The sequence below is a fragment of the Xenopus laevis genome, chromosome 2S (assembly GCF_017654675.1).
Source record: "Xenopus laevis strain J_2021 chromosome 2S, Xenopus_laevis_v10.1, whole genome shotgun sequence".
NCBI classification, from domain to species: domain Eukaryota; kingdom Metazoa; phylum Chordata; class Amphibia; order Anura; family Pipidae; genus Xenopus; species Xenopus laevis.
The window spans coordinates 163340993-163368949 of record NC_054374.1 but is presented as its reverse complement, the minus strand read 5'-3'; the positions used below and the strand labels follow the sequence as shown (position 1 = coordinate 163368949).

Here is a 27957-nt window from a genome sequence, read left to right as displayed (position 1 = left end):
GGCTGCAAGTTGCATTTGGCTGTTGCAGAGGACTTTAGAAGGCTCCAAAAGCTTCAAACATCTTGGCAAAATGCACCTCAACGTGCAGGTTTCTCTTCATTCAGCAGTTGGGTGTCAGATAATCACCGACAGATCCAATATATCTTATAGGGGGGCTCCTTTTGCCTAGAAGATGTATTAGAGGTCACTCTATTAAACTCACCAGCCATCATGTCTCTCTACATGCAGAATTTGTGCAAAAGGCAGTTATTTTGTTAGACTTTGTTTGTACTGGAATCAGTTATTTGAGTGAGCTCTAATTCATCTGCTAGGAAAGGAGCCCCCCCATATTGGATCTAACTGTCAATGAATATCTGACACCCAACTGCTGAATGAAGACAGAATGAAGAGAAACAGATGCTGAGAGAGGGATAGTGAATATAAACTTGATTATTTTAGAAATGCAGAATTTTTAATTGATTGTATTTAGCTTTCTTATTTCCGTATGATGAAGCTTATATAGTATATATAGTACCCCTTTAAAGGGGTGGTTTGTCTTGAAGTTAACTTTTAATATACTATAGAAGACCAAATTCTAAGCAGATTTTTAACTGGTCTTCATTATTTATTTTTTATAGTTTTTTTTAATTATTTGCCTTCCTCTTCTGACTCTTTCCAGCTTTCAAATGGGGGTCACTGACTCCATCTAAAAAAACAAATGCTACATGTAATAATAATGTAAGGCTACCATTTTTTTTTGTTATTGCTAATTTAAAATACTCCTATCTATTCATGCCTCTCCTATTCATATTCCAAAATCAATGGGTGGTTGCTGGGTTAATTTGGACCCTAGCAACCAAATTGCTGAAATTGCAACTGGTGATATGCTGCATAAAAAAAACTAAATAACTCAAAAACCACAAATAATGAAAAATAAAAACCAATTGCAAATTCTCTCAGAATATCACTCTCTACATCATACGAAAAGTTCATTTGAAGATCAACAACCCCTTTAATAAGGACGTTTCAAAGGCGAATGGCTCTCGGTGAGCAGTCTAGTAACCCCGAGGAAAAGTGCTGCTGGATACAGTGTGTATGAATTCTAATGTAATCACTAAGAATCCTGCAGCCACTTTCCAGTACTATATGCCCTTCAGGCTCCTTCCGGGGCTCCACACTAAGCCATCTCCGTGTCACACTGCTGTCGGAAGACTAATTTGGATGAAATGAATATTCATTGGTGTGCTTCCAAATAAAGCAGCAGATTTGAGGCTGCATCCGAGTCCCACGCTGTGCCAATTGTAACATGAAGAGCATAAGAAGGAGGCAGCCTGAGGGAAGGACAGATTGTGTTGTATGCAGCTGCAGCACAGGACTTTCTATTATTACCGTTCTATTCTCTACAGGTGCACTTACCTGGGGCATAGCCTGGACTGCTGGTGGCATACATGTTTGGGTTGTAGGCAGGAGCAGCTGTAGGGTATCCAGCAGGGTAACCTAGAGGGGGAAAAAAAGGTAATTATATGAGAATCCAGCACTGTGAATAGAACAGAATAAACCTCTTTACTGCCACTTACTGCAAACATATATATATATATATATATATATATATTTATTTAGTCTTTCTATAGATACAACATAATGGCACAATGTCAAGTGCAGATGCGTACCTGCAAACCTGTTGTATTGTGTTGCCCCAGACACACACAGGTATAAAGCTGGCTCCATAACGGAGTGAAATTACTTACAACTGACTTTTCACCCTTCCCTTTAAAGGATAAGTAAAGCTTTAAAATAAGTGAATGTAAAATTGATGAGGGAACTATTCTAAGTACTTTTGCAATGTACATTCATAGTTTATTTTGTTTTTATTCCAAGATATTAAGGGATACATGTACTGTTAATATGAATGAATTTTGTTACAACAGCGCCACCTGTTGGTCAGTTTCCCACCAGTCTGACCAGCAAGTAGTCAAGGAAGTTGTCAGGAGAAAGAAAGAGGTTGATGTTCTTCTGCTTAGGAAAGATGTGAGAAAGGTTTCTAATTTTATTCCTAAGTAGAAGAACATCAGCTTCTTTCTTTCTCTTGACAACTTCCTTGACTACTTGCTGGTCAGACTGGTGGGAAACTGACCAGCAGGTGGCGCTGTTGTAACAAAATTCATTCATATTAACAGTACATGTACTCCTTAAAAGAACAGTTCAGTCTAAAAATAAAAGCTGGGTAAATAGAGGCTGTGCAAAAATGTATCTAATATAGTTAGTTAGGCAAAAATGTAATGTATAACGGCTGGAATGACTGGATGTGTAACATAATAGCCAGAACACTACTTCCTGCTTTTCAGCTCTGAGTTAGTCAGTTACTATAAGGGGGCCCCCACATGGGACATAACTGTTCAGTGAGTTTGCAATTGATCCTCAGCATTCAGCTCAAATTCAAAAGCAAGAGTTATGACCCATGTGCACCCCCCTCAAGTGACGGATTGGTTACTGACCGGTAACCAATCAGAGGAAACCAAGAGAGCTGAAAAGCAGGAAGTAGTGTCCAGGCTATTATGTTACACATCCAGTCACTCCAGCCTTTATACATTACATTTTTAGCAAACTAACTATATTAGATACACTTTTCATTTTGCACAGCCAAATGACTCCGTTTTTATTTTCAAACCGAACAATTTCTTTAATATCTTGGAATAAAAACAAAATAACTAATGAATATACACTGCAAAAGTGCTTAGAATACCCCCTCATCAATTTTACATTCACTTATTTTATAGGTTTACTTATCCTTTCAGAGCATTGCCTTTTCTGGGGGCAGCTGGAAGAATATTGTACCTAAGCAGGGAGTCCAAAAGAAAATTGCTTTTTCCAGCTGCCTGGGCCGTGCCAGGGGGCTGTAGCTTTTTCTTAGCTTGGGTTTCACATTAAAATTAAACGGCTACATCCTCTGCAATGCAAAGTGCATAGGGTTAATTGGCTCCTGATATAATGGAGAGTAGCATGCGTGATAAGGACTCTAGGTTTATCACAAGGGATGATGGGAATGCTGAACAATATCTGTAAAAAGCTACTGAATGTGTCAGAACTAGAATAAAAATAAAAACATTGGGCAGCTCTGTAGATTCTGTCAGTGGGCTCACAAAGGGTTAACCTGTGTTAGGTATTTGTAGTTAGGGGTTGTCCAAGCTGCTGTTATTGGGTAGGGAGGCTATAATTGGCCACCTGGAGGCAGTGCGAGACACAGAGAAGACTTTCATTCCCAAGCACATTAATATAAAGCAATAAAAGCAGCAGATTTAGAGGGCACTGAATTAAGTGGGTATTAAAAGCAGGAGAGAGCCCTAGAGTCAATAACATGACATGTATCTGGAGGAGCCAGGGCAGATAATATCTGAAGGGCTTTCAGTTCATATCAGGTGACCAGAGCGCACACACAGGAATCCATCAGCATCCCATAGCCGAGCCCAGTCTGGATCTTATTATTAGAGATAAATAAATGCCTCAGACATGTCCAGAGGGGGGAGAGAGAGAGAGAGGAAGAGAGAGAGAGAGAGGAAGAGAGGGAGAGAGGGAGGGAGAGAGAGAGAGAGAGAGAGAGAGAGAGAGAGAGAGAGAGAGAGAGAGAGAGAGAGAGAGAGCGAGAGAGCGAGAGAGCGAGAGAGCGATCGAGAGAGGAAGAGAGGGAGAGAGGGAGAGCGAGAGAGCGATCGAGAGAGCGAGAGAAATACAAGAGTCCTCAGCACTCAACCCATTATCAATATATTTAAGACAGAGACATTTTGTGCTACTGCTACTGAAAAATGCCTTACCCTTTAAACAAAACAGGGATTGTTTGTCCATATATTGCAATATATTTAAGCTGGCCAACTACGTCACACTCATCCCATATCTGGCCAGTCCTACGCTTAATTTTATCCGATTCATTAAGAATTCTATTGCTTCATTATACATTTTACACATGGACTAAGTTTTACCTGCAACTTACTTGCTCCTTTCAAAGTAAAACTCCCAAACTTAAAAAACCATTAGGCGGGGGTGCAATGAGGCTGTGACCACAAAATACATATAGACAAATCCGCCTAATGGTTTTAAAAATTAGTGGTGAGCACAACTTTCCCTTGTTTGTTATAGTTATACAGGAGCAGTGACCAGCTCCATGTTGTAGCTCCCACCCTTCCCAACTATAGCCAGGTGATCCCACTGGTGTCTAATAAAAGGGCAGCCAAGTTTGGAGGCACTGTGATGTGAAAAATAAAAACACTTTGAATATTTGAGAAAACAGTGTTCTGGTCCTTTGCAAAATTCATAAATATTATTGTAAAATCAAAATCCAAATATTGGGTCAGTATGTTTCATCAATCAAACTGTTCATCTACCAGAGGAAACACCCTTCTTGTGTGGTCACAAAAGAAGGGGAATCTTGGTCCAAAGAGACAACTGAAGCATCCATTTGGGGTGAGTGTTTATTTGTACCCTGGGTACCCCTGGAACTATAGCAGGGTGACACCCCAATGTTTCTATATATCTGTAACCTTGTTATGAGCTAAGGGGCCCAGTCTGAAGGCCAGTTAGGGGGACATTTGGGGTGAGTGCTTATTTGTACCCTGGGTACCCCTGGAACTATAGCAGGGTGACTGTTACCCCAATGTTTCTATATATCTGTAACCTTGTTATGAGCTAAGGGGGCCCAGTCTGAAGGTCAGTTAGGGGGAGATTTGGGGTGAGTGCTTATTTGTGCCCTGGGTACCCCTGGAACTATAGCAGGGTGACACCCCAATGTTTCTATATATCTGTAACCTTGTTATGAGCTAAGGGGGCCCAGTCTGAAGGTCAGTTAGGGTGAGATTTCGGGTGAGTGTTTATTTGTACCCTGGGTACCCCTGGAACTATAGCAGGGTGACACCCCAATGTTTCTATATATCTGTAACCTTGTTATGAGCTCAGGGGGCCCAGTCTGAAGGTCAGTTAGGGGGAGATTTGGGTGAGTGCTTATTTGTACCCTGGGTACCCCTGGAACTATAGCAGGGTGACTGTTACCCCAATGTTTCAATAATCTGTAACCTTGTTACTGGCCAGTTATAGCACCTATGAGGGGTGCCTTCATTAATTAAAGTGATTATACTACAAATCTCACAGTAGAAAAATGCTTCCCTTCTTATAAACAATAACTACATTTACATTTATGGGACTACAAAGCCCCCGTGTTAATTTGGGTCAAACACAAAAAAACACTTTAACCCCTGCTGACAAAGGCACCTTTATATGTTTTGGGAAAGAATATCTGGCTGAATCACTTATATGCTTTACATTAAAGTAAAAGCAGCCTGCGGAGCCCCTTGTTAAATCGTTAAACCGGCTAAACAAAGTGCCTGTTAGCAATCCGCTCGGATCGTAAAAGGCACTGCATTTATGCTGCAACAGAACTGTAACCCCTTCATTCATTTAATTGCTTAATTATTAAAGTCAATCACTCCCGTGTTTTAAGGGCACATGAGCAGCAAATATACATCCTTTTCAGGGAAAGTTCACCATAAAAAAGTGCCTGTCCAACTGAGGGAACACCAGCAGATATGGGCTCCCATGACTTTTTACATCTTTTTACATCTTTCTAATGATCCTGGCTCCCAAATATGTGATATATCAGACACTGGGTGCACTGCAATTGGTCTTTTTTCTGTTAAATAATAACAAGGGGGCCTCACACAGAGCAGACGGCAGCAATAATAAGAAATCCTGCAAGGGGAGTGAGAGGCTGGAATGCCGATAGGGAGAATTTGTTATCGGAATTCCGCAGGAAGTCATTTCTGTTAACCTTCGCTTTGCTCGACAAGTCACTTGGGAGCTGTTTCCAGGGCAACGCAGTTAAGTGCCTACAACGCATTGGACTGCCGGCCCGCTCTATAGCGAGACAGCTCTAATGCAACTTTACTCGGCCATGGAGCATTAACAATTGCCTATTCTCTGGCCCTTGGGGCCGTCTTTACATTTACAGGGAAGCAGCCGTAAAGCGAGCTCTCTGAGGTGCCACTTTCCATTGACTCAGCACTAAAATACCATTATGCTGTGCTTTTATAGGGAACAGTTATTATACAGCAGCACGGCCTGAAGGAGGCACAGGGGAAACAATGGAAATAGTGATGTTGTACAGGACAGGATTTACAGCAGCCCTAGGACAGGTGTGGAATCCCTTATACAGAAACCAGTTATCCAGAAAGCTCAGAATTACAGAAAGGCCATCTCCCATAAACTCCATTTTACTCAAATAATCCAATTTTTTCAAAATGATTTCCCTTTTCTGTGTAATAATAAAACAGTCGCTTGTACTGGATCCCAACTAAGATATAATTAATCCTTATTGCAGGCAAAACCAGCCTATTGGGTTTGATTAATTTTTACATTACTTAGTAGTACACTTAAGGAATGACGATCCAATTTATGGAATGATCTGTTAATCTGGAAAACCCCAAGTTCCTAAGCATTCTGGATAACAGGTCCCATAACTGTATTTTTAAATATATGCTTATTGGAATATTGTTTAGAATTACAATTTTTTTCCATTTTAAAAAACAATACTGTGGTTGGAAATCCCCTTTAAAGAGACAGAAGTCCCCAGTTGTACTGATGCTGGCTGACGGGGAACCCCAGGTCCCGAGCATTCTGGATAACAGGCCCTGAGCATTCTGGATAACAGGTCCCATACCTGTATCATTTAACTATATCTAATCAGGTTTCCCATCTACAGGTATCAGGTGAGGTGCAAAATGCAGCCAATAACCCAACAGAGGAGGACAAAGGGATATTTAGCAATAAATAAATATGGCTTCTGAATCAGTTATAATTCCCAGCAACCAGCATGGTTACACAGCAGCTTGTTTATATAAACTATAGTAGTACTTATCTGTTATCTACTGTGTATCCTGTGCTTGAATGGCTGCCCCCATGGTTACACAGCAGCTTGTTTATATAAACTATAGTAGTACTTATCTGTTATCTACTGTGTACCCTGTGCTTGAATGGCTGCCCCCATGGCTACACAGCAGCTTGTTTATATAAACTATAGTAGTACTTATCTGTTATCTAATGTGTATCCTGTGCTTGAATGGCTGCCCCCATGGCTACACAGCAGCTTGTTTATATAAACTATAGTAGTACTTATCTGTTATCTACTGTGTATCCTGTGCTTGAATGGCTGCCCCCATGGCTACACAGCAGCTTGTTTATATGAACTATAGTAGTACTTATCTGTTATCTACTGTGTATCCTGTGTATCAAGACATCTTGATAAAGACCCCACAGAGGGTCGAAACGTCGATACTAAAAGTTTTTTATTTTATTTCTTCAAACTTTACATATACTGTATCTTCAGTTTGCACCAGGGCAGTATCCCTCTAAAAGTGTGTGCAGCAGTCTTACGGACTTGAGAAAGGGGCGGGAGCCCCGAAACGTTGCACGTTTGTTTGCCTATGTTGGTAAACTTTGATTTTGCTTCACAAAAATTGATATATCTCTATATCTACACATATATACATACACACACACACACACACACAGCCAATGGTTGTTTGCGTGTCAGTAAGTAAGGTGGGTGAGGTGGAATTGGGATATAATGGATACCCCTGCAGCAGTGATAAGAGGAGCCGGCTCACATTCACACGCTTGTTGCACAGTGAAGCGGAAAGCACTTTGGCCTCTCAATACATGACAGTTTTGGATCAGCCATAAAGAATGTATGAGAGCATGTAGCACTATACCCATCAGCAACACCAAGCTGACCCTACACTGACTCCGCTCATGCGGATATACTGTATATGCTGTCATGGTGAGTGCTACTTACCCTTGAATATATTCCAAATGTTTTACATTTCTCCTGAATCCCCCCCCCCCTCAAGAAAGGCTTGATGTTGGCAGGAGAAGGAATGAGGATAAATAGGAGAGAAGAGGTGGAACATGCTCTATAGCTGCTATCAATTATTCCCACTAAAGGACAGAGGAAAACTCCATTGCAATTATTCGGGCACAAGCCCAAACCAAAGCAATCCCTTGTACTGAGCGCCTCTTGCACAATCACTCCCAAATTCAATTTACAGGCCGTGAAACCTCATTAGATTCTTCTGTTTCAGGCAGATTGGATAATGAAGTTATATCAGTCACAATTACCAGAGACTGCTACTGCAGGTTCTCTCTCCAACCCATTTGTGCCAGGCGCGAGACTAGTCATTCACATCACCAATTAGAGGCTCCTTGGGGGACACTAGACCAGACTTATAAACAAAATGTACTTTCACTCTATACAACCAAAAATGTCTAGTGATTTCCAGTTGCATTCTGATATGGCCAAAGACGAATGTCTACTTTTACATAGTCCGTATTCTCTTCTACTGCAGTGATACACAAACCAACCCTTCCCTATGCTGAGAGTGAAATCTCCTTTCCTCCCCCCAAGAATGAATCACTCATCCCCCCTCTCTTGGTAGGGAATCCCAAAACCTGACTGTCCTTACAGTAAATAACCCCTTCATATGCTGATGGGGAGATCTCCTTTCCTCCCCACCAATGAATCACTAATTCTCCCTCTCGTTAGAGAATCCCACAACCCGACTGCCCTCAGAGTAAAGAACCCCTTCCTGTGCTGATGGTGAGATCTCCTTTCCTCCCCACCAATGAATCACTCATTCCCCTCTCTTGGTAGGGAATCCCATAACCTGACTGTCCTTACAATAAAAAACCCTTCCTATGCTGATGGTGAAATCTGCTTTCATCCCCATCAATGAATCACTCAATCCCACTGTCTTCACTGCCCCTACAGTAAAAAAAACAAAAAACCCTTGCAATGCTTATCTTTTTTTTCCTCCCCATCAAAGAATTACTCATCTCTCCCCCCCACCCCTCTTTTGATAGGGAATCCCCATGGCTGTCCAACGGGAGGCCCTCCAAAGCATTTTAAGGGCCTTGGTCTGCTCAAAGGTTTAATACACATCAATGTGTGATACAATTAAAATTTAATTCAGCCCTGGAACATGCTGTGTGAGAAATAACTGGCACAATACATGTAATAAATTGGACACCACTGATCTACACCTATAAATCCTTCTGCTTGTGCTAGGGAATCCACAAGCTGCTGCCCTTGCAGGAAAAACACAAGTCATTATACCTTTACAGGACAAAGTCCCTAAATATATCAATGAAAGATACAATCTTTCACACCCTCAATCTTTTGTTAAAAGAAAACATCTGGCCAGTTTAGTTTTTCCAATAACGATGCATTGTTCTCCTATATAAGATAAACCATAACTGTATCTGGTCAGTGTACAATAATCCTACATATTAGGGTTAGTCCACACGAGGAGATTCGGGGAGATTTTGTCGCCTGGTGACTAATCGCCTCATATTCTGAGCGACAATATCCACGAACAGACTCAGCGTGTTTTCCCATAGGCTGCTATGAAAAGTCGCCTGCACTAAAGCACATGCAGCGATGCGTTTTCAATAGTCGCCCAAAGTTGCCTCAGTGAATTGTCAGTTCGGCAGATAGTCGCCCGAAGATGAGGCGATTAGTCGCCAAGCGACAAAATCTCCCCGAATCTCATTGTGTGACCTTACCCTTAAAGGTGTTGTTCAGCTTCCAAACACTTTTTCAGTTGAGTTGTTTTCAGATTGTTCACCAGAAATAAAAGACTTCAATTGCTTTCCATTTTTTATTGTTTTTTCCAAAATCTAAGTTTAAAGTTTAAGGTTCCTGGTGTTTCAGTCTGGTATCTCATTGATCCAAAAGCATCTGAACTAGGACAATTTGCTGCATTAGTTGATCCATTTCTAAGCAGCATCTCTGGAGTATTAACAACTATTGTATCAATTCTAACAGCTGCCTGTAATGAAACCCAGAGATTCTGCTCAGCAGGGACAAAGTTAAGAAATGTATCAACTAACAGATCAATTTAGAACAGTTTAGTAATTGGAAAAAGTCTTTATTTCTGGTGATCTGTCTGAAACAAAGTAAAGTGGAAAAAGTGTTGGAAGGTGAACAAGCCCTTTAACACTGGCCTGTGCTCTGCACCAATAACTCACACTTTATGTTTTTATGGGCGCCGTGTGAATGTCAGTTGCAGCTGATGTCACCTAATGATTGAATCTGATAGAAAGATAATTAATTAAAGATTCACTTGCCTCCCGGCATTGCAACTAAATGCATTGGGAAAGCTTTATCTTGTTACCTCTCCCTCAGTAATGGAGGAGCACTGAAGACTAACTAAAGCAGCACCCAAACCTTTCTCTGCAGATACTTGAGAAACTAGAATTGACCCTTTATATGCCATTTAGTGACAAGTAAATCTCAAGGTCCGTACCTGCGTAGGCCATATTTTTCGGGTTGCCATATGGAGCCCCTGGTTGCACAGGGCTGTAAACAGGATTCATTGTGGAAGACGGTGATTTCTATATGGGGGGGGGGGGAAAAAAAAAAGAATAATGACATTTGTGAAATATTTTATAGAAAAGGCAACTAAGCAAACAGAAATGTTTATTAAATATAAATAGTGACGGTATGATTTGTGTATTTAGTAGTAATAACATATGCTCAGTAGTAGCACAGTATATGCAAACAAGTTCTATATAACTCCCAATATAAATAATCTTAGTCTACAAATGCCTCCAGCGTACGCAACAACTGGCTCTCTGGCTGCTATGGGACATTATTGTTATTGCTCAGCTCAAGTGGAGCTTGATAAAATAGCTTGAGATAAATTTAGCAGTCACACATCAAAGGCTGATCCTCACAAAACAGCTTTCAATCAAACACTATGTACCGCCTAGTTAAAGGGATGGCATGGCCTCATGCTATAAACATAATGGAAATCATCCAATGCTTAGAAGTCATAAACTACCCAGAGCTGATAAACTGCATTACCACAAAGGAAATCTGTACTGCTCAGAAGACGTGTATATAGAGAAACACAATATATTTGTGGCTTTATTGCTGATCTATGATGATTCATTCCATCATAGGAACCTTGATGTGAGGAACTTGTTCAAGTGGAAGCTCCTTATAATAGACCAACACAATGCATAGTGTGTATGGTAAATCCTATCCAACACTCATAGCTCATAAGATGAAACAGAAAAATAAAGTAACATTGTAGTCACTACATAACCAAAGGCAACCAGGGTACAAATAAACACTCACCTCAAATCCCCCCTAACTGGCCTTTAGGCTGGGCCCCCTTAGCTCATAAGGTTAAAGATATAACGAAACATCGGGGTAACAGTCACCCTGCTATAGTTCCAGGGGTACCCAGGGTACAAATAAACACTCACCCCAAATCTCCCCCTAACTGACCTTCAGACTGGGCCCCTTAGCTCATAACAAGGTTACAGATATATAGAAACATTGGGGTGTCACCCCAACTGGGGAGTAACTAGAGGAATCAGACCCTACAGCTGGAAGGGGGCCCATAGTGGCCCCATGAGGTCCTAATTCATACAACTTCAATAATTATTGGTAAAACAGGTCAACCTCTAGACATTTTGGGGGCCTGAAAAAAAATTGCTGTGGGGCTCAGTAATATCTAGTTACGCCACTGACAGGGGCTGAATGATTTCTCTATATAACATGTTTGCACTAAAACAAAGAAACACAGCGTAATAAGAGAAAAATGAAGGAGTAGATAAAGGGTGCCTGCTAAGATCAGCACACAGACAGTTAATCATTGTGTATATAGGGTAAAAAAGAAGCATGGGGTTAATTACTTGTCTGGAAGGTGCTGAGATGCTATACTGTTTTGTTGCAAGAGACTTGACAAATGCAGCACTGATTAGGGAGAAAATCAATTTTGTAATCCCATTTCTTTTCACAGATCTGTTTGTCAGAAGAGAAAAATAATAAGAGGGCTGGGCATCAGATGTGGACGCTGCAGAAATCTCAGTTCTCGTTGCTACAAGAGAAATGGTCTTGTTTTAATCTCTGCAGAAATCTGGTTCTTTCCCACAAAAGCCAGTGAAAGCATTACACAAAGCTCTTTACCGCTGGCAGGGTCGGAACACTGAGCACTGGCCATATTATGATTTAGCTTCCCCTTTAGTCCAGAAGAATAGTACATGAGAATGTGCTTGTGATCAGTGCCCAGCATTGCAAGGGAGCCTCAGGTATGGGATAAACATACAAATATCTTCATCACTTTTGATACAGAGTCGTTGTTACGGGAAGGCCGAAAACTGCAAGGTTATCCCAACATCAAAGCGACCAGAAGGGTAAGGGCACACGGGCAGATTCGGGGAAATTAGCTGCCGCAGTGACAAATCGCATCTTCATCGCAGCAACAGTCTTCCCGAACTGCCGTCCCCTACCTTCCCGCTGGCTATAATGAAAAATCGGCAGTGGTATGACACTCGCAGCACTCAGGCCCGGATTTGTGGCGAGGCCACATAGGCCCGGGCGGCAAAAAATAGGGGCGGCATGCCGCCCAGCCGCATTGTGGGGACGTGTGCGTCCCCATTCAATGACACCAGCTGCGCCGGGAAGGGGTAGTGTAGTCGGGTGCTAGGGGCGGCCTGGAAACAAATCCGGCGCTGGCGGCACTCATTTTCTGAAGTTGCCCGAAGTTTCCTCATGAGGCAACTTCGGAAAACAAAGCAACGCGAGTGTAATACCGCTGCCGATTTTTCATTATAGCCTGCAGGAAGGTAGGGGAAGGCAGTTCGGGGAGATTGTCGACGCGAAGAAGGTTTTAGGATTTGTAGTTATTTAGTCTTAAGCTGGCCATAGATGTTGAGATTTTTAAAAGATCAGATCCTGATCGTGAGACCACGATCTTCTCGGAACGATTGTACGAATTTACCATCAACTAGAAAAAACAATTTGCCAGGAAAACAAAGGGGAGCTGCCTGCTTGGCCCTACAAACATAGATACATTGCACTGGGACCTACAAAGATTTTTTGACCTGGCCGATCAATTTTCTGACAGATGTCGGCCGAAAAATCGTAAGATGTACGATCGTTCGAATCCCACTAACCGCACGATAATTTCAAAGGATTGGTCGGACTTCCCTAAAATCGGTCGTTCGGCAAGAAGAATCGTTGTGTCTATGGGGAGCTTTAACTAGTCCTCTGCAAGAGTCTAGGGCAGTTTTAACATTTGAGACCACAGCCCGGTTACCCTGCCTTCTTCAGCTTTGTGGTGTCCCAGGAATAGAAACAATCGAGGCCGCCGATTACGGGACAACTCCACCTCTTCTTATTTCAGCATTTCTATTACATCATGAATTTGAGCAGATTGGTAAAATAATTTATCCCTATTATTTTACTGATGACAAAATCAATCTTTCAATTTATAAACATCAATTAATTGGGAAGAAAATTCATTTACTATATATTTGCACTGCACTTTAGATTAACGGACGTCCATTAACTCATTAGATTAACCTTCAATGAACTCTTATTTCATAGAAATGAATGAATTGCTTTTTAACAATCACTTGAGGAGATCCATTTTTAATTAGAATCCTTATATATTATATAAATATATTTAAGCCATATGTCAAATATGACCAAAGGTGAGGTTATTAGCGATTATGTACAACTAATAATAAACGATTTTGCAATTGAACAGTTAATATAATTGTATAGAAAGACAATAGTTCCTAAGTGACCAGTTGGAGTTGATAACTTGATATAAGCACGGTACTTATTAGGGATGCACCGAATCCAGGATTCAGTTCAGGATTTGGCCTTTTTCAGCAGAACCAAAAATATATCCTAATTTGCATATGCAAATTAGGCTTTGGTTCGGTATTCGGCCGACTCTTTCATTCGCACAAATCCCAAATAGTGGATTTGGTGCATCCCTAATACTTATCTTCTTCCACTTTTTTAAAACCTGCGGATCAAAGGGATGAGGGAAGACTGATCTGAGTTTAAAGGTGGCCATACATGGAGAGATCCGCTCGTTTGGCGATGTCGCCAAACGAGCGGATCTCCCTCCAATATGCCCACCTTGAGGTGGGCAATATTGGGCTGATCCGATCGTGGGCCCTAGGGCCTAACGATCGGATCCTAAAGATGCCTAACGGGCGGTCGGATCGCGGGACCGCATCAACGAACAGATGCGTCCGCGATCCGACGGGATTTTTAGTCCCATCCGATCGAGATCTGGCCGACTTTCGGCCAGATCTCATCGGGGTAGCCCGTCGGGGGGCCCCATACACGGGCCAATAAGCTGCCGACTCGGTCTGTCGGCAGCTTTTATTGGGCCGTGTATGGCCACCTTAAGAAGAAGAGGCGGGAAAAATGACTTCGAAATGTCATTAGTTGGACAAAGATCTCTTGTGTTTCCATAACATCTCTGGTCTGCAGGGATCTCACGGTGAACCGAGTCACAGGCCCATAGGTTCTTCATGGAAAAGAGTGATAGTTGAGAGACCAGACAAACCCTAAAAGTGGCAATAGACGTTACAATTATGATCTTTCCCGGTTTGTTTTCACTACTAAAGGTGGCCATACACGGGCAGATAAAGCTGCCGATATCGGTAGTTTGGACCGATTTGACAGCTTATCTGCCCGTGTATGGGGGCTTCCGACGGGTCTTCCTGATCGATATCTGGCCACGATATCGTTCGGGAAGGTTGGATTTTTACCCGACCGACCCGTCGGAGCCGCTTGGCGCATCGTAATTTGATCGTTCGGCCATACGGCCGAACGCTCAAATTACCCCCGATATAGCCACGCAGTTTAGTGGCATATCGGGGAAAGATCCGCTCGTTTGGCGATGTCGCCAAACGAGTGGATCTTTGAGTCTATGGCCACCTTAACTGTTAGAGCTGAATCATCGGATATACAGATACAAACAACAGAATTCTACCTGTATCTGATGATTCAGCACTAACAATGGCCGATCAGTGGCCTTCAAAGGCACCCAATCAAAATTTTCTGGCCAGCGGGCCCAACTCTTCTGTCAATATGGGTCGGCTTGTCTCCCACCATAGACAAACCGAATATCTTAGGAAAGATATTATAGGTACCTTTAAGGTATGGGGTGAAACAGAAGAATAGCGAGCAAAGCAGCACAAAACATATTGTGGCTACAATCCTTGCAGTGATTCCTGGACTGCATTATACAGTAATGTATTCAGCTCATGTACAGCAGTGCGGCAGCTCCATCCCTCAAAGTGACAAATTAACCAGATGAATTATAGCCAAGGAGACAGGTCACTAAGCATCACCTCGGGAACATCACTGTTCTGCTTATGAGTTCTATTTATACCCAACTAGTACTTGCATAATAGGGTAGTAATAAATCACGTCTCTGGAAGAAGCCACTGTTCTCCAAATAATAACTTATAGCTCCCCACAAAAACAAGGCACAAGGAGGAGCTCCTCCAACTGCACGGCATCCGACTACCAAGATCATGCGCATGTTCCTTCCACTGGAGAAAACAGCGATGTTTGCAGTGTAACTATGTGAGATCAGCAGAAACAAGGGGGGGGGGATTTCATAACCCATGGGGGCTGTTATTTCCAATCAACAGCAAGAGAGATGGGGCACTTAAGAAAGTGAGAAAGGTTTCTAATTATTTTCCCAACCAGAAGAACATCAAAGCAGCATCTTTCTTTCTCCTGACAACTTCCTTGACTACTTGCTGTCAGACTGGGGTTTTTCCAGAACTGTGCTGCCTTTAGTTTTTTTTTTTTTTTTTTTTTTTTAAGCAAAGTCCAATGTAGCCTTTCTATTCTTTATGATTATGAGTGACTTGTACCTTGCAGTGCACCCTCTGTATTTACTTTCATGCAGTCTTCTCTTTATGGCAGACTTGGATATGGAGACTCTACCTCCTGGAGACTGTTTTTCACTTGTGAAGGGGTTTCTCTTCACCATGGAAATGATTCTGAGATCATCCACCATTGTTGTCTTCTGTGGACGTCCAGGTCTTTTTGCGTTGCTGAGTTCACCAGTGATTTCTCTCTCACGATGTACCAAACTGTAGATTTGCCTCTCCTAATATTATAACAATTTCTCAGATGGGTTTTTTCTGTTTTTGTAGCATAAGGACGACTTGTTTCACCTGCATGGAGAGCTCCTTTGACCGCATGTTGTCTGTTCCACATACAAGCACCCCCTAAAATCAACTGCAGGGCTTTTATCTGCTTCATTGATAATGACATAATGAAGGAATTGCCCCCACCTGCCCATGAAATCATGGGCATCAATTGTACTATTACTTTTGAGCCCCTGAAATTAAAAAAAGTGTTTTAGTTCCTCACATTTTTATGCAATGTTTTTGTTCAACCCACTGAATTAAAGCTGAAAGTCTGCAGTTCATTTAAAATTTATTGTGGTAATGTACAGAACTAAAATTAGAAAAAAAAATTGTCTCAGACCAGTTTTCATGCCTAAACCATAAGGGGATGCAGCCTGTCTGCCTTTATTAAATGATGGATGATAAGCAGCTTTATTATATAACATGTATAGCGGATGCGCAGTTCCAGTAGTGAAGCACAATTCTCCAGATATTCCCATCATGTGACATTTTTGTTTATAGTTGATGGACTCCATAAAGAAGGCAGCAAAGTGCCAGATCAGCATTGTGCCATGAGGCGCCAGAGAGAGAGCTGCCATTACTGCAGGAATACGGAGGCATGCTGTGCTACTAACTACTAGCCAAGGGGTGGGGGAGAACAGAAACGCTAGAGAGAAATACCGCACTGCATATTTGGGAAGAGGTCCAAGGCTCAGGCTGTTGTACTTTGTGTTTAACAATACAGGAAACCATGACACACATTCCAATAAACTGGATGGGGGCTTCCCTCAATTTCTTTAGTACAGGTATAGTAAAGGTCCAGAAAGCTCAGAATTACATTACAGAAGGGTCGACTCCCATAGACTCCATTATAATCAAATAATTGTTTTAATTACTTCCTTTTTCTGTGTAATAATAAAACAGTAGCTTGTACCTGATCCCAACTAAGATACAATTAATTCTTATTGGAAGCAAAACAATCCTATTTATTTCATGTTGTGATTTTCTAGCAGGGGAGGGACCAGAAGACGGCGTTGTGCAGGGGTGTGACCCGCATAAAGCAACTTGGGATCCTTTTCCCTAGAGGCAATTTATTTTTGTCCCATAGGTGGAACAATTAAAATGTCCAAAAATTTTTGCACCCTATAGCCATGACCTGAGCTCATTCTACTTACAATATCTGTAATACATTTTATAATCACTCCCTTTGCCATCAAGCTCTCCTTTATCCCATATAAAAGTGGCCGAGTTACTTGCATCCCAGTACATCTGGCTTTAATCACACAAGCTGGAAGCGTAAGCCCTGGCCTTATTTCGCATATACCTCGCTGTTTAAACAGTCACCAAATTTCGTATAGCTTACATCAACCTAAACAGAGCAGCCCTGCAGTGCACACCGGAGCGGTGTAACTAAAACACAATGACTTTGGGTTTCGCTAATAACCCTTTATGCACTGCAAAGAGAATGTATAGTGACCAGTGACCCAGGGTACTGTGGTGTGATTATGAACAGTAACCAGTGTACTGCCTCTGATGTCAACTGCCTATTACTTCTTTAACCTATGTTACTTGGCTGTCACCAACTACCATCTGTACACAGAATCCATAATACCAGAGGGACCAGCAGCCGCAGGGGTGCAGGGGAGGGACCTGCAGCCGGCGTTGTGTGGGGGAGGGACCTGCAGCCGGCGCTGTGCGGGGGAGGGACCTGCAGCCGGCGCTGTGCGGGGGAGGGACCTATAGTAGTACATATTATCTACTGTGTATTCTGTGCTTGAATGGCTGCCCCCATGGCTACACAGCAGCTTGTTTATATAAACTATAGTAGTACTTATCTGTTATCTACTGTGTATCCTGTGCTTGAATGGCTGCCCCCATGGCTACACAGCAGCTTGTTTATATAAACTATAGTAGTACTTATCTGTTATCTACTGTGTATCCTGTGCTTGAATGGCTGCCCCATGGCTACACAGAAGCTGGTTTATATAAACTATAGTAGTACGTATATGTTATCTACTGTGTATCCTGTGCTTGAATGGCTACACAGCAGCTTGTTTATATAAACTATAGTAGTACTTATCTGTTATCTACTGTGTATCCTGTGCTTGAATGGCTGCCCCCATGGCTACACAGCAGCTTGTTTATATAAACTATAGTAGTACTTATCTGTTATCTACTGTGTATCCTGTGCTTGAATGGCTGCCCCATGGCTACACAGAAGCTTGTTTATATAAACTATAGTAGTACGTATATGTTATCTACTGTGTATCCTGTGCTTGAATGGCTGCCCCCATGGCTACACAGCAGCTTGTTTACATAAACTATAGTAGTACTTATCTGTTATCTACTGTGTATACTGTGCTTGAATGGCTACACAGCAGCTTGTTTATATAAACTATAGTAGTACTTATCTGTTATCTACTGTATATCCTGTGCTTGGATGGCTGCCCCCATGGCTACACAGCAGCTTGTTTATATAAACTATAGGAGTACTTATCTGTTATCTACTGTGTATCCTGTGCTTGAATGGCTGCCCCCATGGCTACACAGCAGCTTGTTTATATAAACAACAGTAGCATTTCTGAAGCAAATACACCAGTTTACCCAGTGCAAAGCAACACTGCATTATATTTGTATTACTTTAAAACACTCTTTTTTTTATGTTACTGTTCCTTTAAGCTGATCCTCCCTTGCAGGCACAACTGAATAATTTAGCTTGCAGACATATCTCAGGGACAAGCACTGCCGGCAGCATCAGTTTTTCTTTACTGACAACAACCTGAATTCATCAGCCACATGTACGGTCATTAGTAGTTCTGCAACAGCCTGATTATTACTAACCTTGATCTGTATTTGCTATTATGTCTTTATGACAGAAAAGCAGATTTGACCTGAATTTCCCTATTTTCTCAGATCTTGGCAAGGGAAGATCATTCCTCTTATGAAAGGATAAGGCGAATACAAGTCATTTTCAACGACGTGCAAGGAATTTATAATGCTTTTTCAAGTACCGTAGCAACCAATAGTCAGAGTGCAGCATCGGAATAAAGCTGTAAAGCGCTCCAGTTGTGCTACGGCTAGAGATGATTGGTCTGCCTCTACCTGTAATAGTGGCCATTTTTTGGCAGTTATCAGCCATATGGAGAGATGCACAACACTCCCCACCGCACCAACACATGAAATTGAATCAGATCAACTATGTGGCATTGTACCTAAAGAGGTTGTTCACATTTTAATACAGGCATGGGATCCATTATCCGGAAACCGTGATGTGAAGACCGACCAGACACCCGCGGGTCAGGCAGACTTCCACCAACATTTACTTCTGCCGGCTTAAAGCTCCATTGCATCCATTTATAGGTGCATGCCTGCTCCGCCCCCATCAGGAAGAGGCGGGGCAGGTGCCAGTTTCTGACGACCCGCACATCGCTAGTTCCCAGGTGCATGGTCACCTGCCTGTCAGTGAGACTAGGATCAATTTGTAATTTTAAAATAAGATTATTAATGTGAATCCTAAGTGACAGTATCACTTTTATTTTAAATATACTGTACTTCTCTAAAACCCAACAAAATGTGAAATAATTTCTGTTATATGTAGGGATGCACTGAATCCACAACATCCAAATCCTGAATCAAATTTGAACCTTAAATTGATTTAGTCCCAGGCTTCTTATATAAGGAATCATCATAACAGGAAGCTGAACCACGGTGTTAAAGATAAATGAATACTAGAATTTGGAAACACTGCTTCATATGACGACAAACAAAAGTCCCAGCAATTCATCCCTGTACATACCTTTGTCAGTGAGCTGAACTTTCCCTTGCTCTCCAATGAGATGACAATGTAGACAATTCAGAAATATCCCCAGAAAAAAGGATCAGATGTGTGTGTGTGGAACTCAAACCTCTGTCATTGCATCAGTTTCCGGCTTCAAGATGTTGATTCTAAAAAAAATATAAAATATATACAAAACACATTCAACCTAATATTTTTGTACAATATATGTCTGGAATGGTGAATGACCTGTGGCAAAAAGAATCTTACGCAGGAACCAACTGCACTAGTCATCATTTAGCTCCACCTCCTCATAACCAATAGCAGCTAGAATTTCAGATAGGCTATGTGCTCGGTTATACAGATAGCTAGAATCTCAGCTGCCATAAAGCAGGACAGGACTGCTGCTTACAATGGGGATCAGATAGGATCTGTGCAGCCACTGGGACAGAATGTTCTGTTATACAGATAGCTAGAATCTCAGCTGCCATAAAGCAGGACAGGACTGCTGCTTACAATGGGGATCAGATAGGATATACAGATAGCACCCCCACCTTATGGTCATACCCACATTTCTCAATTAATTACAAATGCCAGAGTTACGTCAAAGGAAACGGAACACTCCATTCGCAGAATTCCTATCATAAATTCATTTTAATCCTACTTGTGCCAAGTTGCACAACATCAAGCAATGGTAGGTTTGTGCCAGACACCATCTGCAGATTCAGCCTCACAAGCCCTCGCTCACATCTATGTTTTAAATCCAGTGTTTAGAAACGCTCTGTTCCGGCTGAACCACTTCAAAGTTTCAACAATGTAGCCAAATAAGAAACCCCCATCCATGGACAAGAGCGAGGTGCTTGCAGCCTGTTGCCAGAGGATTTGTCTTTGTTATTAGATATCAAAAAGATCTGTCTTGAAGCACTGCAGATACACTGAAATAATATTCCTTCCAGAAGCTCCTCTCTGTACATGGCACCTAATCAAAGGGGTTGTTCACCTTTAAATTAACTGTGAACATGATGTAGAGAGTGATATTCTGAGACCATTTGCAAATGGTTATTTTTTATCATTTGGTGGTTTTTGAGCTATTTAGCTTTTTATTAAGCAGCTCTTCAGTTTGCAGTTTTTGCATTCTGGTTGCTATGGACCAATTTACCCTAGCAACCATGCATTGATTTTAATAAGAGACTGAACTATGAATAGGCGAGGCCTGAATAGAAAGACGAGTGATAAAAAGAAGCAATAACAATACGTGTAGCCTTACAGAGCATTTGTTTTTAGATGGGGTCAGTGACCCCCATCTGAAAGCTGAAGAGAGACAGAAGATGGCATATAATTCAAAAACAAATATAAAGAAGAGCAATTGCCCATTCTATAACATACTCAAAGTTAACTTAAAGGTGAACCACCCCCATATTAGCAACCTTGCTAAACAAAGGCTTAAACACAACAGCCTGGATATTGTACAGGTATGAGACCGGTTATCCAGAATGTTCAGGACCTGGGGCTTTCTGGGCAACGGATCGTTCTGGAATTTGGATCTTCATACCTTACGTCAACTAGGAAATCATGTAAACATTAAATAAACCCAATAAGCTGGTTTTGCTTCCAATAAGGATTAATTATATCTTACCGTATATACTCGCGTATAAGCCGAGTTTTTCAGCACCCAAAATGTGCTGAAAAACTCAAACTCGGCTTATACGCGGGTCATACCTCCTTCCGCGGCCCCAGCAGGACTGTCTGTGACTGACTGTGTCGCCGGCAGGGAAGGACGCGCCGCCCGGAGCTCCTGGACCTGCTCCGGGCGGCGACACAGTCAGTCACAGACAGTCCTGCTGGGGCCGGGTCACGTTTTACTGTGACAGAGGGAAGAGCAGCAGACGTGAGGGCCGGGGTGGGGAGAGCGACAGAGGGAAGCAAACATGAAATAGGGGTAGACAGAGGACCCTTTAACAGGTACCTGCCCAGTGTCCCCCAATTGTTGCGGCCAGGTCACATTCACATTTTGAAATCTGACATGGGGCCCCTAGGCTTATACACGAGTCAATACATTTTTCCAGTTTTCTTAGGTAAATTAGGTACCTCGGCTTATACACGGGTCGGCTTATACACGAGTATATACGGTAGTTGGGATCAAGGCTACTGTTTTGTTATTGCACAGAAAAAGATAATTTTTAAACATTTAGATGGAAAGGCAGTCTCCCATAGACTCTATTTTATGTTATTTGGGGCTTTCTGGATAACGGGTTTCTGATAATGTATCCCATACCTTTATATACACCTGAAAACACAAATAAGTATTTTTTATTTCACTCCTTAAAAGCACAGTAGTCACTTTTCTGGTTGAGTGGGAGAATGTATTTGCCAGCACACACTCAACTGTTTTTTTTCTGTCACAACAGTCCACACTTGCTTTACGGCGGAAGTATCGATATATAGGCTCATTTTCTTTATTATACCACAGTCTGGTTGATCTGCATAAATATCCCATGTATGGGCCAATAGAAGCTAAATTGGCAGCTTATCGGCCTGTTTCCATGGAGCTCAAAAGGTCCTGTCTGACTGATATCTGGCCCAAAATCAACCAGATATTGGACATTTGAGGTTGCACTGTGACACAACACTGTTAAAATTAGATAATTGTGTCATTTCTGGGATCCCTGGCCTCACCAAACATCTCTGGTCTAAAAGGGTTAAAAAAAACAAAAAAACAATGGATTTCCTCCAGTCATTTTAGGGTAGGGGCACACGGCGCGATTTCGCCGCGATTCTGCGCTAAGCGAGTTGTCGCTGCGTTTTTTAAGCCGAAATAGCTTTGCTAACTTTGGCGCTGGCGTCAATGCAAATCGCGGCGAAATCGCTGCGCTAATTCACACGCGGCGATTCGTTTTCTATTGTCGTCCGAAGTTGCCTCGCTGGGCGTTTCCGGGCGACAGTAGAAAAAGAATCGCCGCGTGTGAATTAGCGCAGCGATTTCGCCACGATTTGCATTGACGCCAGCGCCAAAGTTAGCAAAGCTATTTCGGCTTAAAAAACGCAGCAACAACTCGCCCAGCGCAGAATCGCGGCGAAATCGCGCCGTGTGCCCCTAGCCTTAAGGTATGTGGCTCGGGGCAATGAGCAGATTGAGCTGTTCCACTGCACAGAAGGCAGGGAGGCAGGGCATTCAAGGTTACTGCAGCAAAAAATCAGATTACATTGAATTGTGCTCACTCTACACCTGCACCTCATACACCTGCTACACGAGCCATGGCACAGAGAGAGAGAGACCAGGATAAGCCGGGTAATTGGCTGGAGAGCAATGGCTGCTGTGGGCAGTAGATGAATGTCAGTTCCTCAGTCTGAAGGTGGCCATATACCATAAGATCCGTTTGGTGAGGTTGCCAAACGAGCGCATCTTAAATGGAAACTATCACGAAAACGGAATATAAGCTTCAGCATACTGAAATAAAAAATTCTGAAATAATCAAGTTTATCTTCACTATTCCTCTCTCAGCATCTGTTTCTCTTCATTCTGTCTTCATGCAGCAGTTGGGTGTCAGATATTCATTGACAGTTAGATCCAATATATCTTATGGTAAGGTCACATTGGGAGAATTAGTCGCCCGGCGATTAATTGCCTCTTTGGGGCGACTAATCGCCCTGAGCTGCTTCCCCCTGTCTTCCGCCTACTAGAATGACTCACGAGGAAACTTCGGGCAACTTCAGGAAAACGAAGCGTCACGAGTGCCACAAGTGATTTCTCATTTTAGCAGACGGAAAACAGGGGGGGGGGAAGATTAGTCGCCCCAAAGAAGAGGCGATTAGTCGCATGGGTGACAATCTCCCAGTGTGACTTTACCCTTATAGGGGGGCTCCTTTTGCCTAGAAGATGTATTAGAGCTTACTCTATTAAACTCACCAGACTTCATGTCTCTCTACATTACAATGACAGCACTTTGTTTCTTGATGGTCAGCGGGTCGCAAATCCGGGTTGCGGATAAGGTACTTGCTGGTCAGGTAGCGGGTAAGTATGAGGGTTGCGGGTCGGGTTTGACAAATTGGTTCCGTGCAGGATCTAGTGCCAATGACCCTAAATAAATTCCAGCAAATAGCATTGTCTATTGAAGTTGTCAGAGGATGTATAATGACAAAAAGAACTCCTGATAACTCCCATAAAGAACTCTAGCATGGTCATTCCTTTGTACTAAATGGGAAGAAGACGAAGTTTTACTTAGGGAACCATTTATGCATGGGTGCCTTCATTAAAAAACAAGGAGTGCATTTGGCTGGTCTTAGGGGTAACAGGCCCACACACGTGTTGCATCTACTGACCAAGTCAATTGGGACTATCAACTGGCTGAAGTCCTTATGGTTCTTCTTCGAATATCTTTAGCAATCTAATGACAGGTATAAACCTGCCCACGGTGTAGTAACCCGCAGCAGAGCAATAAATGTCACCATAAGATTTGCTGCGATTGGTTACTAGAACTGGAGCATGTCATTCACTATATAGATCCTACTGATCCATGGCTGCATTGGCCCAGTCAGTTGGATTGTACAAAATACCCTCTAGGAACAACTTTTTCCATCTATGTTCGTTACCAACCTCACTGCATGGGTTCCATTACGCACTGTTGAAGCTTTTCCTACAGAAATGATGGTGTTGACAATGCAATGAGTATACAAAGTGAGCAGACGAATGCCCAGCACTGATTAAGTGTCAGCACTGCCCCCAGCTCCCACACCACCACCAAAACATCTTTCATAGGTTGCTTTACAAGCCTGTCCCGCTATACTTTGGATACTGTAATTTTACAGGCTTCTGGGATACGTCTCGTCATAGTGGAGAGGAATAATGCAGCCTGTAGAGTAGTAATGTGCAGGCCGGCCCGAAACCCACGGGTTGGCCAGGTGCACAAAATCTTTGGGTCGCGGGTGGTTCCGGGTTGACCTCGTCTCCTGCTCTCACCTAGCACCTATATTTATAGACTTTTGATGTCACTGTGGGGCGGGTTAGGGTCGGGTTAAGAATTTCTTGACCTGCACAGCACTACTGTATAGGCCATGATAACCCCATCCAAAGACAGAAATAACCAACTTTGTTTGAATGTTCTTTAGAGGAAGAGGACTTTGCAGCCACTCACCCTTTCTACTGACCAGGTTGGTTGTAGGCCACTTAAAGGGGTTGTTCACTTTAAATTAACTTAGTATGATGTAGAGGGTGATATTCTAAAACAATTTGCAATTGGTTTTCATTATTTATTATTTGTGTTTTTTTGAGTTATTAAGCTTTTTATTTAGCAGGTCTTCAGTTTTCAATTTCTGCAATATGGTCACTAAGGTACAATTTACTAGGGATGCACTGAATCCACTATTTAGAATTTGGCCGAATCCTTTGCGAAAGATTTGGCAGAATACTTAACCGAATTTGTATATGCAAATTAGGAGTGGGAAAAATGTTTTACTGCCTTGTTTTGTGACAAAAAGTCACTTGATTTCCCTCCACAACCCCTAAATTAGGATTTGGTTCGGCAGGGCATAAGGATTCGGCCGAATCCAAATCCTGCTGAAAAAGGCAGAATCCCGAGCCGAATCCTGGATTCGGTGCATCCCTACAATTTACCCTAGCAACCATGTATTGATTTGAATAAGAGACTGGAATATGAATAGGAGAAGGTCTGAATAGAAAGATGAGTAATTTAAAGTAACAACAACAATACATTTGTAGCCTTACAGAGCATTTGACAGCTGGAAAGGGTCAAAAGAATAAGGCAAAAAATGTCAAAACAAATTCTTTTTGTACCTGAAATTTTTTTGGGGAGCTTCAGAAAAAAAATGTATAGGGAAAAACCAAAACAGGCAGCACGTCATTTAAAATGTCTCTAAAAGAGAAAATATACTGACATTTTGTGTTGGGTTGATGTTGCTCCACATTTGGCCTTATGGCGGAGACTATACTAGTGGGGTCAACATTATTCTCTTACTGGGTGCAGCATAAATCATTGCCCCCTGTTCAGCACATGTTAATAATGCGGATTTCTCCAGGCACTCACATATAGTGCAACATCTTTTTTATCTGTTTTTTTTAAAAGCTCACTCAGCAAGGAAAAAAATAAATAAATCAAAAGAAAAAGGCAAATGTCAGGATAAAAGCAGCTTTTCATCTGGAGAAAACAGCAAAACAACGCTAGTTTGGGGAGAAAGAAACCCAGCGCAGGAGAATATTACAGATCAAACTGGTCTTAGAATGGAGAGAAAGAGGGGAGCACTGAGCAGCCAAAAGGGACAGAATATAAAGAGAAGACAATGTATAGGAAGATACAGACAATGAGGAGGTTGGCTCACAGCTGGGAGACACAATAGCCCAAAATAGGTAAGAGACGAGGCGTGATCTCAGGGTCCTACTGAAAAGGAATGAAGCCCATCTCCAGTATGGAATCCGCCGAAGGTCTTGTAAAAGGAGCACTAAAAGCTATTGCGTTTCTATATTAAAATCCATATACAGCTTGGTGTTCATATTGTTTTGTCGAAAATTTCACCAAACACATTAAAGTTAATGGGATATTGTTTTGTGTGTCATTTTCCAAACCGTGCGTGTTTTTACTATACATTAAAGTCTATGGGGTACATTTATCAAAGAGTGAAGTTAGAGATCGACACCATAAAATTCCACTGCTCTCCATTCATTTCTATGGGATTTTTAAAAGATTATGGTTGAAAGTGAAAATTCACTTTAAATATGACTTTCAAAATGCCATAGAAATGAATGGAGAGTGCCGGGATTTCACTCTAGTGGACGGTGCCGATCTCTACACTTCACTCTTTGATAAATATGCTCCTATGGGCGTTATTTCACGGCAAAACTTTTCTTATAAATGTTACACTTTTGTGTCTCAGAACTGTCTGCCCCTCCTTCTGAAAGAGGTCATCAGTGTTCTAGCTCCACCTACTGCTTGAGTTACCCCCACCCCTCCCCCTGTAAACTGCCATTACTGTTCTAGCCAATCCCATCGCTTCAGTTGAACTCACCAACGAGCCCCGTCCCCCCCCGTAAGATTCCATCACGATTCTAGTCAAATCAAGTTATAGGCTAGGGCCAGACTGGGCTGAAATGAACCCTTGGAAATCTGAAATTTGCAGGCCCAATTCAACACCCACCGCTAGCAGGCTCCTCTTCTGTGTTCGCATCCGTAATAGTGATGTGTAGGCCGGGCCAAAACCCACGGGACCCGTGGATTGGGTGGGTTTGGGTCAGCTGCCGCTTCAAATCTTCGGATCGGAGTGAGTTGGAGGTTGATTGGTTCCTTCCGCTCTTCCTGCCCACGACCCAACACTTTCGGCTTATCCATTTATAGATTTGTGACATCACTGCAAGGCGGGGCCAAGCTAGGTTGGGTCATCACTAGTCCATATGTCTTCTGTCAGCTCAGGTGCGGATTTTGGTGAAGAAACAGGAGACTCCACTCATGAACATGCTCTGCGCAAAATGCAGACACCTCTTGTTTGTTCGTGTCCAGAAGCCTTGTGTCTGCACTGGCCCAGACGTGGATTTTGCATTTTGAGCAGAGTATGTGCATGCTGAAGCCAAACAAGGCTTCTGGACACGAACACAGGAGAGGAGTCGGCTAGCAGTCGGGGGCTGAAATCAGCCTGCGGATTTCAATAGATCTTGGCCTTGTCTGGCCCTAACCTTAAGGTGGCCATAGACATTACAATATTTCCTGAAGAAGAGGTTTCCAGGAAAGATCTTTTTAATACACACGTGTAGAGCTGAATCATCAGATATACATATAGAAACAATAGACTTCTACCTCTATCTGACGATTCAGCACTAACAAGGGCCGATGTTCGGGTGTGTTCAAAGGGGCCGATAAAAATTTTCCGACCAGCCCAATCGACGCGCTGACCAATATCAGTTGGCTCATCTCCCACCATACACGCACCCAAAATTGTACGGAATTTTTTTTTTTTACGATATTGTTGGTGCGTCAATGGCCATCTTTACACTCCATGCTGCTCCCTCTATAAGCCTCCATCTGCATTCTAGGCCAGTGATCCCCAACAGTGGCTCATGGGCAACATGTTGGATGTTGCTCCAAGTGGCCTCAAAGCAGGTGCTATTTTTTTAATTTGAGGCTTGAAACACTGCTGGAGTATTATAGGAGATAGTACAGAACATTGGAGGCTTAGACATGCATTTTAATTCCAAT

At 42.4% G+C, this 27957-nt stretch overlaps 1 protein-coding gene across 1 annotated transcript in view; it reads right to left on the bottom strand.

Moving 5' to 3' along the window:
- fam168a.S (family with sequence similarity 168 member A S homeolog) overlaps positions 1-27957 on the bottom strand; it is a 49596-nt gene that overhangs the window by 12011 nt on the left and 9628 nt on the right. The window contains 3 exon segments of the mRNA NM_001094342.1: positions 1396-1476; positions 10323-10410; positions 19781-19929. Coding sequence (NP_001087811.1) covers positions 1396-1476; positions 10323-10392 — 151 coding nt within the window. The 5' untranslated portion in view covers positions 10393-10410; positions 19781-19929.